Source organism: Octopus sinensis, unplaced genomic scaffold, assembly GCF_006345805.1.
Source record: "Octopus sinensis unplaced genomic scaffold, ASM634580v1 Contig18327, whole genome shotgun sequence".
Taxonomy (NCBI): Eukaryota; Metazoa; Mollusca; class Cephalopoda; order Octopoda; family Octopodidae; genus Octopus; species Octopus sinensis.
In genome coordinates, this window is record NW_021835747.1 from 1 (window position 1) to 15,444 (window position 15,444).

The 15,444-nt window shown below is 32.7% G+C and overlaps 1 protein-coding gene and 1 non-coding gene across 2 annotated transcripts; one reads left to right on the top strand and one right to left on the bottom strand.

Annotated features, from left to right (window-relative positions):
* Positions 1-2,555: 2,555 nt before the first annotated feature.
* On the bottom strand, positions 2,556-6,279 carry LOC115231365 (tyrosine-protein kinase Lyn-like). Its single transcript, XM_029801410.1, has 3 exons — positions 5,964-6,279; positions 5,752-5,895; positions 2,556-2,692 (listed from the first exon to the last, which is right to left on the bottom strand). Exons 1-3 carry the CDS (start codon positions 6,277-6,279, stop codon positions 2,556-2,558), a joined length of 597 nt encoding a protein of 198 aa, XP_029657270.1.
* Positions 6,280-8,688: 2,409 nt separating this feature from the next.
* On the top strand, positions 8,689-8,761 carry Trnar-ccg. The gene has a single exon. It is a non-coding gene; the product is annotated as a tRNA-Arg (tRNA).
* The last annotated feature ends 6,683 nt before the right edge of the window (positions 8,762-15,444 follow it).

The window sequence follows — 15,444 nt, forward strand, 5'->3', positions numbered from 1 at the left end:
CCCTGTCGGAGGCATTGCAGGTTTCCAATGCTATGCTGGTAAAGATATATACAATATTAAGGCTATTCTCTTATTTGGGTCAGACGAACACAAGAAAAGACTTATTCCGAGTTTTATATCCTCTACAAAACAACTATCTTTGGCCTATGCTGAAAAACACTGGTAGAGGAGACCTTCTATTGTTAGTGGTTCGGATTTTAGTCTCAACAAGACTGTTGCTGTGTTCGATTCAGAGAAAGATTGTTACATTTTAAATGGAGAAAAGTCGTGGGTTTGTGAAGGAGATGTGTTATTAGTCACTGCCAAATTGAAGGAATGTCAGAATCTGTTTGTAGTGGAAGACCTTTGTGGTGTAGAAATGGAGAAGGATGGGGGTTTGTTTGAAGTACGTTTTAAGGATGTAAGGGTCCCCCCTTGTAACATTATTGGGGAGGGAGTTCGGGTTGGTTGATTGTATGGTATTATAGATTGTACAAACATTGCATAGCTATGGAAGGTTGGCCATATCCGCCGTAGTTCTCGGTATTCTGAAAGGACAATTGGGTAGTCTAGTTATTCATGTTTGTAGAAATATTAGTCAAGCACTCTCGGGGACATTCATCTTTTGGGAAACGACTAGTCGAACACTCCCTAATTAAGGTTTGGTGTACATTATTTTATCAATAGAGGACAATTTCGGATGTGAGTAGTACAGTTTACTCAATCGAGAGTATGCTTTATCATGCTGGGAATATTTCCGACTTTGTGATGGAGTCACAGGCTCTGAAGATATACTCAACCCGTCAATGTCTCCATGTGCTCTCCTCTCTGGTGGAGATATTGCCTGATGTGGGAGAGGTGTGTGGGTTGGCAAGGGAGTTGTGTGTTATGCAAGGAAGCAATAATCTAGCAAGTCTTTCCATGTCTCTCCACGGTATTCAGGAAGGTCAGGAACGTTTTGGTGGAGTGTCTGAACAAGTTTTATTGCTATTAATGACAGACAGTTGATCAATCCGTTTGAGAATGTGTGGCTTAGACTTCGTGTCCATTTGCGAATGGAGAGAGTTCCCTATTTGAAAGGAAAGCAGTCTATCAAGTTACGAATGGAGGGATACTTTCATCAATCATTGAAGGCATCACGACGTATTGACCCCCTAGGAGCAAGCTGATGTCCTCGAAAAGTGTATTCTTCAGCTCAATGGGGCGGTTTTTTGTGTGATTCGACGAAATTTGAATATCGCGGGGGAACAGCAACTGTTTTTGGACAGAATTTCAAAAATGACTGTTTTTATTTACAGACTATTCGCATGTTTGTGCAGGACGTCTAGATCTTTGTGTATTGGTCTTACGAGTGCTCCGATGGAGGTTGAATGGTCTGTTTGATGTCAGATGGCTATTTCTCGCTCTGTTGCAGCCGAAACGGAGATATTGGTTGGTTGTACTGTGGAGGAGATTGAAAATGGTTGGTGTGAATATTCATTGATAGATTTAAATAAAGCAATGGATGATGCTGTGGATCATATCACATCCTACGTTGTGAAGAACGATGGAGAGGTCGCCTTTCATGCATTATCTAGGCAGTGGTAATGTGACAGTGTGATATCATATTTTCAAATTTCTGTCGTTTTAGTATTATTTGACTAATATTTATGATTTAGAAATTCATAGCTTTAAAGTCGAAAGCGCAATTATTAATTCTGACTCTTCAAGCATTAGTGTTCACGCTTTGAGCATTTATGTCAGAGTTTCAAACATTAGCTTTTAACTGCATATAGCAAGCATTAACGTTTTTCGGGAATATTCTGTGTAAGAGTATGTGCAATTGGAAAATCTAACAGAGAAATAAGTGATAATCAAAATATGTTTCCATCCTTCAAGTCGAATACTAAATTCGGAGATATTTAGAGCAAACCTTCTGGTGGCGATTATTTTTTTCAAATTGATTATTTACACAAGCGATACATTCTTGGTTTGGTCGAAAATACAAGATATTGATACTACAATTAAATTAAGAAAAAATATGCAGATAATTTTCGATGTTTAAAAATTGAAATCAAAATAAAAGACCCTATGTGACAATGTAAAACGCAGAAACATACAAAAGTAAGTATCTGTTTTGCGGACTGAACAAATATGGAATCATTTTCCATGAAATTATCAATTTTTCTTTGAATGAGAAAACTGCTGAAATACATGTATGTTCCCTTTGCAGAGCAGAAAGTAAAAATTAATGAATATAATTTTGATTCTTAAAAAAATGTTGTTTTGATTTCCGTCAAAACGTTAATGTATATTTATATTCTGCTTAAAAGCTTATTTTTAGACCTCGACATTAATGCATGATTCATTAACACTAATGCTTCAAGAGTCAACACTAGTGCTTGAGCTTTTGATGTTAAAGCTCGGAAACCCAATTATAATAAACCAAATGGTTAAACAAGCAATCAAAATAACAATAAACAATATTAAAGTATAATTACAAAGATTATTTAGAGTTTTTATTTATGTAATCGATGCTTTTTTGAGAATGATTAATTTGAAATTTCTTAATATTTTTTGTATTTTTATACTTTTCCTTATTGTTCATAATCGTTCTCAAGAAACCACAATTCAAGCACATTTGCGTATTCACTAGTTTTATATAGTGTCGGAACATGAATTTTGTCATCTTCCTCTTCAACTTGGTCTCGCTGATTAGTTTTCTCGAAAAGTCCTGTATAAAGTTTTCTTTATCAATTTGATCATTTTCATGAATCAAAAAAATTTCATTATCTATTTCTGTCAGGTTCTGTATTAACGCATTTTCAAATGCTTTCTTGAAACATTTTGTAATTATCAATTTTGATACTTCTAACCGACCTTGATTTATGAATATCGAGCAATTTAATAGGTTGAATTTCTTCAACTTTTTCGTGATATATATTACCATCATTAGTATAAAATTCAATCAAGTGTGCACATAGGAGTTATCTTTGATTTTATTATTCCTTGATCAAAAATTTGTAACTTTGATGTATTTGAAGGGAAAAAAGAGTTTCATGTTACTGAACTTTAAATCATGTGAGTATACAGTAGCATTATCAATTAGACTTTTCTTTTTGCAAAATCATTTTTTGTTCAGAAATAAGCATATATAATTCTCGCTTTTTTATTTGATTTTTATTTCATTTGTAAATTATTAATTAATTCTTTTCTTACTTTAAATCAGCGTGTATTTTGGCTTTTCCAATAACGAATGGGTTGTCGGTTTATTAGACAGATTTTTGTCCGAGTCTACAGCTTCTGTTCAACAAAAGTTTAAAAAACAATCCAGTTCGTCTAAATTAAAAATATTAGTTTGAACAATATTGTTCCAATTTTCTATTTTCAATCACATATGTTTCAAAAAATTGATTTTCCTCGCATAAAGAATGAGGAGCAATGCAATATCGATTTTTAAAATTCTTATTGATGCTTGAAATCCTTGAATGGTACCCTAAATAAATTGATATTTTTTCGAATATTAGATCCAAAATTAAAAAATATAAATTTTAACGACTTAGTGGTGTTAAAACGATACCACAAAAATGAAAGCTAAGCTATTAACCACTACTTAAGAAGAAACCGTTATGGGCTTCATATAGAATCTATATTATAGATGCTTATAATCATTCCCTTAGCGGAAAAATTTATTGAAAAATTAACTTAGTTTTTTCTACGCAGTTCGGTGGAAAAAATCGAACAATGTCATCTATCAACTTGTAAAAGGAGTTATCCATTAGCTCACTTGCAGGGTTGTTTGGATTATTTGATTTTAATCAAAAAAATCTATAATTTAAATCATTAAAAAATCATTTAAAATTGTTTAAATTGACTAAATTTTTTTTTCGCGGACAGAACGAGATTCCGAGCGATTTCCGAGGTAGAATCCTAAATAAGGGATTTCCCCTGCTCGTATGGGAAGGTAGGCGTTTCCGTCCCTTCTATCTAGTCCAACAGGTTCGAGGATTGACGGGACGTCGGCGGAAGCAAGGGCTCTCTGTATGATCGAGTTGAGTTCACTATGATGGGGGCACGACTAAACGTCTGGTAGAAGGCATGATTTCTTGTGGGTTCACTTCGATAAACATATTATTCCTAGATAAACTGGCAGTCGAGACAGATGCAGTAATTGCGGGAAGGAGGTACAAGGTCTCGTATCTTGGATAAGCAGCATTATTTGTTATGCAGAACTAAATTTGATATCCTTGAAAATCCGTCAAAAGTTGAAAGTGGTTTAATCAGCAAATTGCCCTTGAGGATGAGAGACCAATCATTAATCAATTTCGTTACTGCGATGACGTTATCGAACAAAATTTGATAGATGTAAAATTCTCCAGGTGCGTATATTCCACTAACACTCCTTTTGCTGCTGTAGAAAATCTCGAATTTGTTTAACTTGAATCTTCAATCCGTTGCACTAGATTTTGCCAAGTCTGCCGAGCAACGGTTTGGATGTAAAATCGGGAGTCTTGTGACAGACAATCCTGCCAACATGGCTAAAAATAGGCGGATAATGAGGCAAGATGACAGTGAAATTATTATATATGGTTGCTCGGCACATTATCTCAACGTTCTTGAAAAAGATGTAGAAATAGCTGACTTTAAAGAAACCATTGTAAAAATAAATAAATTGAATTGAAAGAGCTGCCAAACATGTCTTTATTTACAAGCTTTTATTTATTATTTATTAAATCAAGCTTTTAAATAAATACGATTTCTATTGTTTTTATTTTTATTTATTTTTGTTTTTTAATAAAAATCATTTATTTCACAAAAATTTGATTTAAATCAAAAAAATCTAGTTTAAATAAAAAAACTGTTTTTTTTAATTTTTTAATAAAAATCATGATTTTTAACAACCCTGCTCACTTGCCTTCAATATTGAATTTAATATTTGTATGTTCACACAAATTTGATGTTCATTATTCTTTAAAAGTGAACACTAAAATATTTAAATAAATGCTCTTATACATTTATAAAAGTGATATTCCATTTATAATTACTAACTAATTACTTCACTCGTTATCCGCCAACATTTTTCCTGCATCTTAAGAGTGGTTACACAATGGTTTCTTTTTGTGTCTCATAAGATCTGTTTTGCATAAATAGAGTCCATTTCCCGGCTTAAATTGTATTATGAAAGGAGACCATCATCCTGATTTGCAGCTTAATATTTTCAAAGTCAAAAGGTTTTATGTCAATCAATCTAATATAATAATTATATAGTGATAATGCGTATTTATTTTTTGTATGAAACAAATTTTCAATATTTAGTTTTGCTTTTTATAGATTAATCCAAATTGGATGACCACGGCAACCCGTGTGAGCACCGGTATTTAACCGAACGAAAATCTATAGCCATAGTCAGAGGCAATACTCTGGCTATCTGCCAATGACGATTTTTCTCTTGTCCTTTTATTAATAAATAAAGACGATTAATCCAAATTGAGATTGGAAATAACCAAATTAAATAAAAAAAATTAATAAGCAGTATAACTTTTTTCAGTATATTTACAACCACTAAAAATAAAAACGCGTTTCTTCAATCCATTCCAGAAAGTATTTTTCAATCACTCTAAAAGAGGGTCTCAGATTTGGATCCTCACGCCAGCACCTCAACATTATTCTGTCATACCACCCTCCTGGAAGTGGACAGGGGATATTTTGGGGGATAGTAAGTCGATCTCCAGACTTTAGAAATGTAATAATCTTGGCTTTGTCCATTCCTATCTAAATAAGCCTACAAACAACCTCGATACGGTGTATCACCGAAAGTGACCATTTCCCACAAGAGAACTCCAAATGACCAGACGTCTGATTTTATAGTAAACTCCATTTTTGTCAGTGCTTCTAAGGCAGTCCATTTTATTGGAAATTTAATATCTAAATATGATACTACTGATAAAACACACTGTTAGAATCTTGATCACGTTTTTTTGCCAGCCCAAAGTCCCCAATTTTACAAACAAACTTATCTGAAATTAGTATATTTTCTCCACGCAAGTCCCTGTGTACTAAATTCATCTCCTCCAAGTAAATCATTCCGAATGTGACTTGTAAAGCAATTCGAGCCAACAAATCAGCAGAAATATTTTTCCCATTGTCAGCTCTGAGTAGGTTCCTGAGTTGTCCTCTTTCCATAAACTCTAATACAAGGACGACCGAGTCATCATTGAATGAAATTCCAAGTAGTTTCACCAGGTTTTTATGGTCAAGTCGATACATTAATTTTGCCTCCTGGAGAAATAGTTTTTTGTCGACAGTCTGATTTTTGACCATCTTTAAAGCTACTGTGGAAGTTTTCCATTGTGCTAAAATATGTTTTACTCATATTAAAAACCCTTAAAAATTATTCCAAAATTCCCTTTCCCAATTTCTGTGGGAGACTCAAATTCAGAATAATCAATTATTAAATTTTTTGCAAGAGGTGACTTAACGATCTGTTCTAAAGGTTTTGTTAGTTTGCATCCAAGATTGGCAATTTCTTAAATTAAATAAGATTGGAAACTTTTATAATTATTTACAAGTTCATCCACTGATTCAAAAACCACAGACTGGCTGATAAAGAATACATTTTTCCCTTCTTTTTGTTTGCTTTTTATTTTATAGTGTTCTACCGTAGACTGGTTTGTCTTTACAGAAAGGGCCATTTCTCCGTCTTAAATCACCAATGAAGTGTAATCAACCTGAAGATGGTCTAACCACAAACACTCCTTCACTGTGATCTGAAAGCCCCATTCTTAACTCAGTCTCAAGTCTATCAATATTTTGAAAGAAATCTTCACTATCTTAAGAATAAGTAAATATAAATACTTGTTCGAATACTGTTCTGCGTTTTTGATTTGGAATTCCCCATTTTCAAGCAGAAATATTGTTTTCGGTAAATTATTCATTTAAGGAGAGAGTATTGAGGCAAATAAATTTGTGGTTAGTTTTTAGTACAATTAGTCAGCACCAGCTTAAAAAACCTAAGAAAGTTTTAGTGTTTTGGTGTGTGTGCATGTAAGGAAACTGAAATTTCAAACACTTAAGGAAACTGAAATTCACTTTTATTTGTGTCGAGAATTTGGACTCAATTAATTTAAAACTTATGTCGGACAGATAACCAAAAGGTTTTAAAGACTATTTGTCGATTGTCGAAAATTTTATGAAAGGAAATGAAAATCTAATTCTTGTTGGCGACTTAAAAGCAAAGCATATTGCTTATGTATGGGGAAGTCAAATCATGATGGAAATTGCTTATTAGAGATTAAAAAATCTTCAAATTTGAATGTATGAGGAGCTTAACGACTTTCAGCATCAAAATGGTGATCTATTAGGATTGCTTATTGTTGCAAATTCTTTAAGTGATTTGTGTGACCGGCTTTATGTTGAAAATAACTTGGGGAGTCACCATCTTCCACAAACGATAAAATTACAAACAGTAACAGTTTTCACTGAGGATGTATTTTTTGGTTATAATATCAGCAACATCGATTGAAATCATTCTAATTTTTATGTCTATGAAATTGGCAAATACTCAATAATTGATAGTAAATCTTGATGGGATCAATTATTTGGATTAAAAAATAAGAAATATTATTCTAAAATATCATTTCGAGTAAAACCGTAAATTTTTTCTGACACTTGACTAATCATTCCATCTTTCGAAAATAAAAACTAATTTTTATTTATCAATGAAAATGGATGATGACATATTCATTAACACGAGATTTTTATCTCATATTTAATTGACAACGAAATTAACCAATTTTGTATATAAAAAAATTAATATTTATTTTTATCTAAAATTCCCTTTAAAAAATTAATTTTCATTTTTTGCATTTCAATTTGTTGTTCCAACTTTAAAATGTCATTTAAAAGAGAATTTTTTTGTGCTTCAAGGCCGATAATGAATTCGGATTTTCTCGAACGAGAATCTGATGCATATTTTCTATTTTTGAGGACTCTCCGTCGGTACCTCAGGTGATCAGCAGTTTCTGGTGGGATAGATTTCAGCATTTCGTTAAACTCCCGGATACTCAAATCGATTAAATCACTTTCATTCAGCATAAAGTCACTAAAACCGTCAAAATTAACCACAAAATATTTTTAAAATTATAAATAAAAAATTTCTCTTACTAATCAAAATTTTATAATTTTTTTATTGAGAAAAAATACTAAATTCTGTTTCAAGTAATTTAAAGTAGCAATTCCTAACCGTGGTGCGAGATCTTTTAGATTTATAGTAATTTTTTTAAAAAGCAAATTTCTTTAAATGTTAGAGGATGGACAATAATAATGGAATTTTGGTGGTCTAATAAATCTTATCTGATATATGATCATCTGATACATCTTATCAAAACTAATAGGCTTATAAAAATATTATTTTGTCCAAATTAGTAAAACAATAAACATTTTTACTCACCTTATTTAGTTTTTTAATCTCCAAGCTGAAAAAAGAATTGTTTGACTGTTCCAGTGGAGAATAGAAATCGAAATTCTTTTCCAGAGTTATGATGATTACTGTCGCTCATTTCAAGAGAAGCTACCCTTCTCTTAATATCGTAGGTGAAGGCCGTCTTGAGATTCCCAGAGACCCTGAGATTTGAATATGACTGGCAGAAAAAGTTGATGGTTCGAAAGAACTTGTTATTTAATTTTCACACGCTTCGCTGCATTTCCAGAAAATAATAGTTTTTAAAATCCGGCTCTATGGCCTAATGGATAAGGCGTCGGCCTCCGGAGCCGAAGGTTGTGGGTTCGAGTCCCACTAGAGTCGCTTTATGCATTTTTATATAAAACTCATTATTTGAACTATTTGCTCTCACTTTGCGTTTCTCAACCGCGTTCTTTTATAAAGAGCCTGGAGGTCAGCTCAAAGTCGCCGCACTGCGTATCGAGTGGCAGTTTCCGCGGAGCACCGCGACCGAGATTCGCTGGAAGAGCCAGCTCGTCTCCCTCCGGTCGTTAAACCGCGTTCTTAGAAACTTTAAAGTTCTCTAGAATTTTGAAAAAATTTATTCATAAGATTTATGATGAAAGACGATCTCGATCTGCGAGCTTTACCAGAGAAGGGTTAGATCCTCTTCAAAATGATAGCTTGCGCGTTCCTACGCATGATTGTATCCGAGAAAAATAATTTTTGATACTGCCGCTTCAGTTATATTAATTCGTAGTTATAAAGTTGTTTTACTGACTCTTGAAAAAAATGACTTAATAATTTTTTTAAAAAATGGAATAATACCATCCGTAATTTTTCAGGATAAGAGGAACTTTGAGGAACTTGGAATTCTTGACAATGACTAGGCCATCAAGTTGATCAAGTAGAAGAAATCCTTTTTAATTTAGTCCAATCGAGCTTTTCGAGTTCATGTACATATTGATCAGTCTTCTAGTTGAGACCGTTATAGCTGTCAGCTCAATCACTGGGTCATTATTGATTAGCGACTAGGCTCGTGAAGTAGAGTTAGTGAAAAGGATTAGTTTTTTGATAAGAGTTAAAAGATCGCCGCCATTTACAGAGTCTGGTCTGTCTTTCCGGATGTATGAGTAACCGGGGAAAACGGGCAAACAGTTTTTAAATGAGAGCTTCGTTTCTTTCACCAAAACAATGTCCACATCATACTTTTACATTAAAGAACATTCGCTTTTTTAACATTTTTTGTTCGGCGACATTTTTTGTTTGGTATGCAATGCCATTTTCTTTTGTTATACAGCGATACAAATAAAAAACGGAACAGCCAATTTCTCAATTTCTTTCTATATAATGCTTAATTTCTTTTAATAAAAAATCGAATTTCAAATAATCTTAACTTTTGCCTTTTATAAAAATCCAAACGTCAAAGATTTTAATATGTATTTAAACCAAATTTTTTTCAAACAAAATAAAAAAGAGAACAATGGTAGTTCAAAATTTAGTATGACCCCCCTGAGCATTAATTGCGTCTAAAATTCTGTTCCGCATTGTTCCAACAAGGGATGTCGCATATTCTATTGAAAGATCATTCCAAATATTTTTTAATTCCTCAAATAGGTCACTCTTTTATTTTATGTTTCATGAAGGCCCACATGTGCTCGATTGGATTCAAATCGGGACTTTGAGGAGGCCATTGTAATAACTCAATTCGGTGTTCATTAAAAAAATCTTTAGCCACTTTGCATGTGTGCTTTGGATCCGAACATTTTACGGAATTGAAATCAACGTCAGTTTTTTGTTCACGTTGAATTATTCCGAGATCATCAGAGTTAAGTTTAAATCTTCGTCCTGAGCCTTTTTTTCTCTGGAAGGAATCATTCATGGTGAAGTTTCGAATGACTCTCGAGATGGCACTCAGAGATCTTCCGGTAAAATTTCTTATTTCCTATATGACTTTCCGACTTTATAATACGTAATAATTTCTGCTTTTTGTTGTAATGTAAGTTGTAAAACCATGTAACAAGAATCAACACGTGTAATAAAATAAAAAATGGTTTAAAAAACTGTAAAAATAGAGAATTTTATTTTGTTCTCTTTTTTATTTTGTTTGGACAAAACTGGATTTAATTACGGTCCGAAATATAAGTTGTTTTTATTTTTTTAAAGGCTAAAGTTATGTTTGTCTTCTAAAAATTCTATTTTTGTTAAAATAAATCAATCATTCAATAGAAACAAATCGAGAAAATGAGTGTTCCGTTTTTTATTTGTATCGCTGTATCATATGATCCCCAAAACCACTCAAGATAATTGTCGATATCTGTTAGCTCTTCTTCGTTCCAAATATCTATTTCTTTAAAAAGCTCATTTATTTCTAATTCGTATAATGATCGTTTATAGTTTCTTCAACAGATGCACCAAACATCAATTTGAACGGTGCATAGTTAGTTGTGGAATGCTTGTAATGCACCGGCATCTGTGTTCCTTACAAACGTAAAACCCAAACGTTGTGCAACACCGATTTTCACACAATTGTTGTCCATAAGCGTACCAAATGCGTGGAGCCAACCATGTTCGTCGAAGTGAATGTTCAAGAGCGATTCAGTTGAATTCCTAAAGAAAATATTGCTGACAAGTTTTTATTTTGTTTGGAGCCTGAAGGACAGACTTTAAATTCACTGATTGGTCATTTCATTCCGAATTTGTACTCTTATTAAGAAATATTTTCCAGATATTGTAGCGAGACATTGCATTGCATAAATATGCACTCTGTTCAAAAATAATATTTTGTAATTATAAAATACAGACAAATCAAAATCATGATTGTAATTTTTTGGAACAACGGGAATTAATAAAGAATAAGATACAATTCTCATATTCAAAGAATTTACTCGATTGTACTATTACAATTTTTTTCAACATCTATTTCTTTGTCATCAAATTTTGTGAAATGGTTCGTGAAAATTTTCTTCTATCTTGTTAGTGAAGGGGATATTCAAACTCAAATGTGCCTTAGAACCACATCAAGACTTTATTTGATATATATAGAGTTTGCATTTGTTTACTTTGTATACTTTTGTCCGATTCAAAAGTTCTTTCTCACGATTTAACTCTGTTTTAATAAGAAAAATTATGTTTTCTTATCGATGTCAAGCGATCGTGCATATTGTCGGAATTTTTGAGTTACAAGTCCATTTCATGTTAATACAATACGTACTTTACTCTTGCATGATAAATCAATTCTGGCTCTTTAGATAAAATGTGATATTTTCTCATTTTTCAATCTCCATTTGCTGTAAATTTTGGGAAGATTTTATCCCAACTTGAGTCCAAATTCTTGACGCAAAAGAAAGTGAATTCATCTAACTACTTTATCGTGTCTCTTAATATGATCTACATGTAACATCTTTTAACATCTAGCGGCACAGTGATTGACGTTTGTACATTTTTTACTTATTATAAACCAAGAATAATTTACTATAACATGAAATTGTCGTTTTTAAACTAAAATTTTAGCGTATTTTTTGAAGTCCAATTTATAAATGAATATTTTTACCCAACTTCCATCGGAGAAAATTTATAACAAAAAGTATTTTAACAAAAGCACTCTTACTAAAAATTTAATGCTTGTTAACGTAAATTTATAATTATTTATGGGAAATACGGGAACTGTTCTATTAATTAGTCAATAAATTGCCGATAATTAACTGATTACTGTTTTCCCATGAAATGAACGTGCCAATGAGCAATTAATAACCAATAAAGTGTTTTGTTTTATTTTGACGTTTTTTGCCGAATATTTATGGGAAATAATTTCAATTCTTCGATGGAATCCGACAAAGTCAAAGTCGAAAAATATTTGGTAGAGAGAAAAAGAAGGGCACGGGTTAATCGCAGCATCGTTGAACTGGGAAGAATATTGTCAGACCTTTGTCCTTATCGTGTATAAATGAATATTTTATTTTAGCAAAAATATCGTGGGAAAATCGAAAAAGCAGTTCTGTTAGAGCACGCTGTAACATACATGAGGTTTATTCGAGATTTGCATAAATATCCCAACAACATTACGTAATCATTAGCCTGCTATGCATAGAACTGTGGAAAACTTGCAAACATGTGTAAAACGAGAAACAAAAAAAATATGGAGACCCTGGCAGCTCTGAAAACTGTTATGATTTCAATTCTTTAAAAACTACCTTTAATTTAAATAATTTTTATTCATATTTTTCATTTAATGATTATCTGTTGACGCGGTTCTTGAAAATTGTCTTCAAAACAAAATGTCACAAAAAAAGACCATAGCTCATTTTAAAGCTTTTTGTATTGTAATGCAGTAGCTACAGAGCCAACCTGAAATAGAAACAATTTGTTGATATTTGTCTTTCTTTGAAGCAGTAGACTGAAAAGTGACTGAGACTGAAAAGTGACTGACTGAGTGAGTCCAGTAGACATCAATTAGAAAAATGTTGTTTAAATGTACGATTTAAATGGATAAAACAATTTGAAACATCGTCTTATATTTACTATATTTTTTACTTAAAAAATCAATCTATAAAATAATTTTTTTCAAGTTTTAATCCAATGTAAAATCTAATCTTTTCCTCATTTCTAATGACTAGTCGTTCAAATTTTTTATCAACACTGAGTCAATAGTTCTTTTCTTGACTTAGAAAAAAATATGACATGAAAATACGCAACTAAAGTATTATTTCATTTACGAATTTTTTTAAATTAAATAATGATAAATAGAAAAGATTAGATGCTAGCTAGAGTTAAAAGAATAGTCGAGAGCCTAAGGGTCAGCTCAACGACACCGCAATGCGTATTGAGTAGGAGTTTCCGCAAACTAGGGAAACCGAGATTCGCTAAAAGAGTCAGTTCTTCTACCAATGTCAGTGAAAAGTTGAATCGCGGTCTTGCCGACAATTCCTGAGGTTTCAAAGACAAGGTGGGGACGAACTCAAAAGAGTTCGGATTTTGTCCTCAAATATAAGCGGAATCCATAAGTTGAAATCAGTTGTGATTTCAGATCAAAAATGCCGTGATGTTTTTGACATTATGACTATAAATGCTTCATTTAGTATTTTTTTTTTTTTTATATGTAATTAACAAATAGTTATTAACTAACTAAATTCCCGGCATCGTAAATGGAAACACAGTTTCCACGTACTATGGCCAAGGAAATCCTTCCGAAAAGCCACTTGGACTCGCGTGGGTCTCCCCGTTTATGGAGATCATGCGGCCAAGCTTTTTTAGAAAGGAAAGAGACTTTTCGCCGATGACGCCGGAAGTCTCGACGGCGATGGGAGTGAACAGATACCGTTCAGAGAGCTCCTTGTACTTTCCAATCTTCATCTTCTCGGTTTTGCGAGAGACTGAGCCAGGCTCGACAGCTGAAGAAGGAAGTTGAGCTCCGAGAAAGTGTCTGAACACGTCGCATCCCATAACAGAGACTTGCCGAACTCAAACGGGAATTTAGTATTATAATTCACAATGAGCTTGAATGGCTAATTCTATATTTATGGATTAGTTGATCAATTTTTAATATTCAGCTCAAAAAGAAAAAAAAGAATTGTACTATTGATTGACAACTTGAAATCAATATTAATAATACAACAATCAGAAAAACAGGCATTCTCGATCTTTTCAAAGTTGAAAATTTTTTAAGCATTCAATACACGGAAAATGAAACATTTATTGAAAATCAAAATTCTTTGAAGATTAAGAAAATAGTATGTCACGAGCCCGGCGCGTTACCGAGCCGGACGCTTTACACCTGTGTTTTTTTCTGTTAAAATTTTTTTTTAATCTTTAATTTGTTAATTTCTTGTCAAATACTATAACTAATTTTAATAAATCAAATAAATTATATTATTTATTTGGCTAGCCTATAATCCAAGAATGAATAAAGAAAATAAGCGTGTATTTATCTTGTTAATGTCTCGTTCATTCATCAAAAATTCCGAAGAATACGACTTTTTGTGTCGAATTTTGGATTCTGAAACATGTTCTCATAAATCTAGACAGCGTAATTACCGATTGAGAAAGAAGGCGGAAAAATTTATTCTTATTAATGGACGACTTTATCTGAGACAACCGTATGGAGATCATAAGCTGGTTATTTCCACAGACAACACTCAAGAGATGTATTTGGTCGCGAAGCAGATCCACAACATATCGCATTGTGGACACAATAGCTTGGAATACCATTGCATGCGAAGTTACTTCGGAATAAAAAGGGAAATTATTCGGAAAGTAGTGTCAGATTGTGCAGTGTGTCGTTTTTCCACACCATTAAAAGTTGGCGATGAGCAAAATCATATTGTTGCAAATCTTCCAAATAAAAGATATCAGATAGATTTGATAGATCTAAGGAGGTAGAAAATTTTAAAATTTATTTTTATCAGATTCTGGAAAATTGGAGTATCTCGGAGTATCGATAGACCGAAGAGGATCTTTTAAAGATCATATCAAAACACGAAGAGAGAAAGCTACAGGAATGTTGAAATCCTTAACTCGATTTCATTTGGAGCCTGAAATTTTCCTTTTTGTGTATTCTACATGTATTGAGCCATTCTTGATATATGGCTATCAAGGATGGTATAGGTCCGAAGAAAGTAGCATTTTTGTGAAAAAGTTGGAAAAGACCAGAAGATTTGCTATTAAATTGGCATTTGGATTGAACTTAAATTCAAAAATCGAAGATGCTTATGACGCTAAAGTCAAAAAGATAGAAGATTTGTTACGTCACTTATGGAAATTATGATGTAATTCTTTTGGGTATATGCGAAGAAGAGACATGTGGTGTCTCATAAAATGACCCTATACAATGAAATCAAACCCACGTTAATTAGTTTCTTGTTCTGCTCTTGGCTTTCTCCCTAACTTTAATTTATGGGTTTGTTGGGAAATAAAACTTGTCTTGTCTCTATTTGTCAATTTATACATTTTTTATTGACAAAATCACCTGAGAATTTTATGGTCAATTTTTTTCTAAGTCCACAGGTGTAACGCGTCCGGCTCGGTAGCTTATTCAGCTCGTGACATAG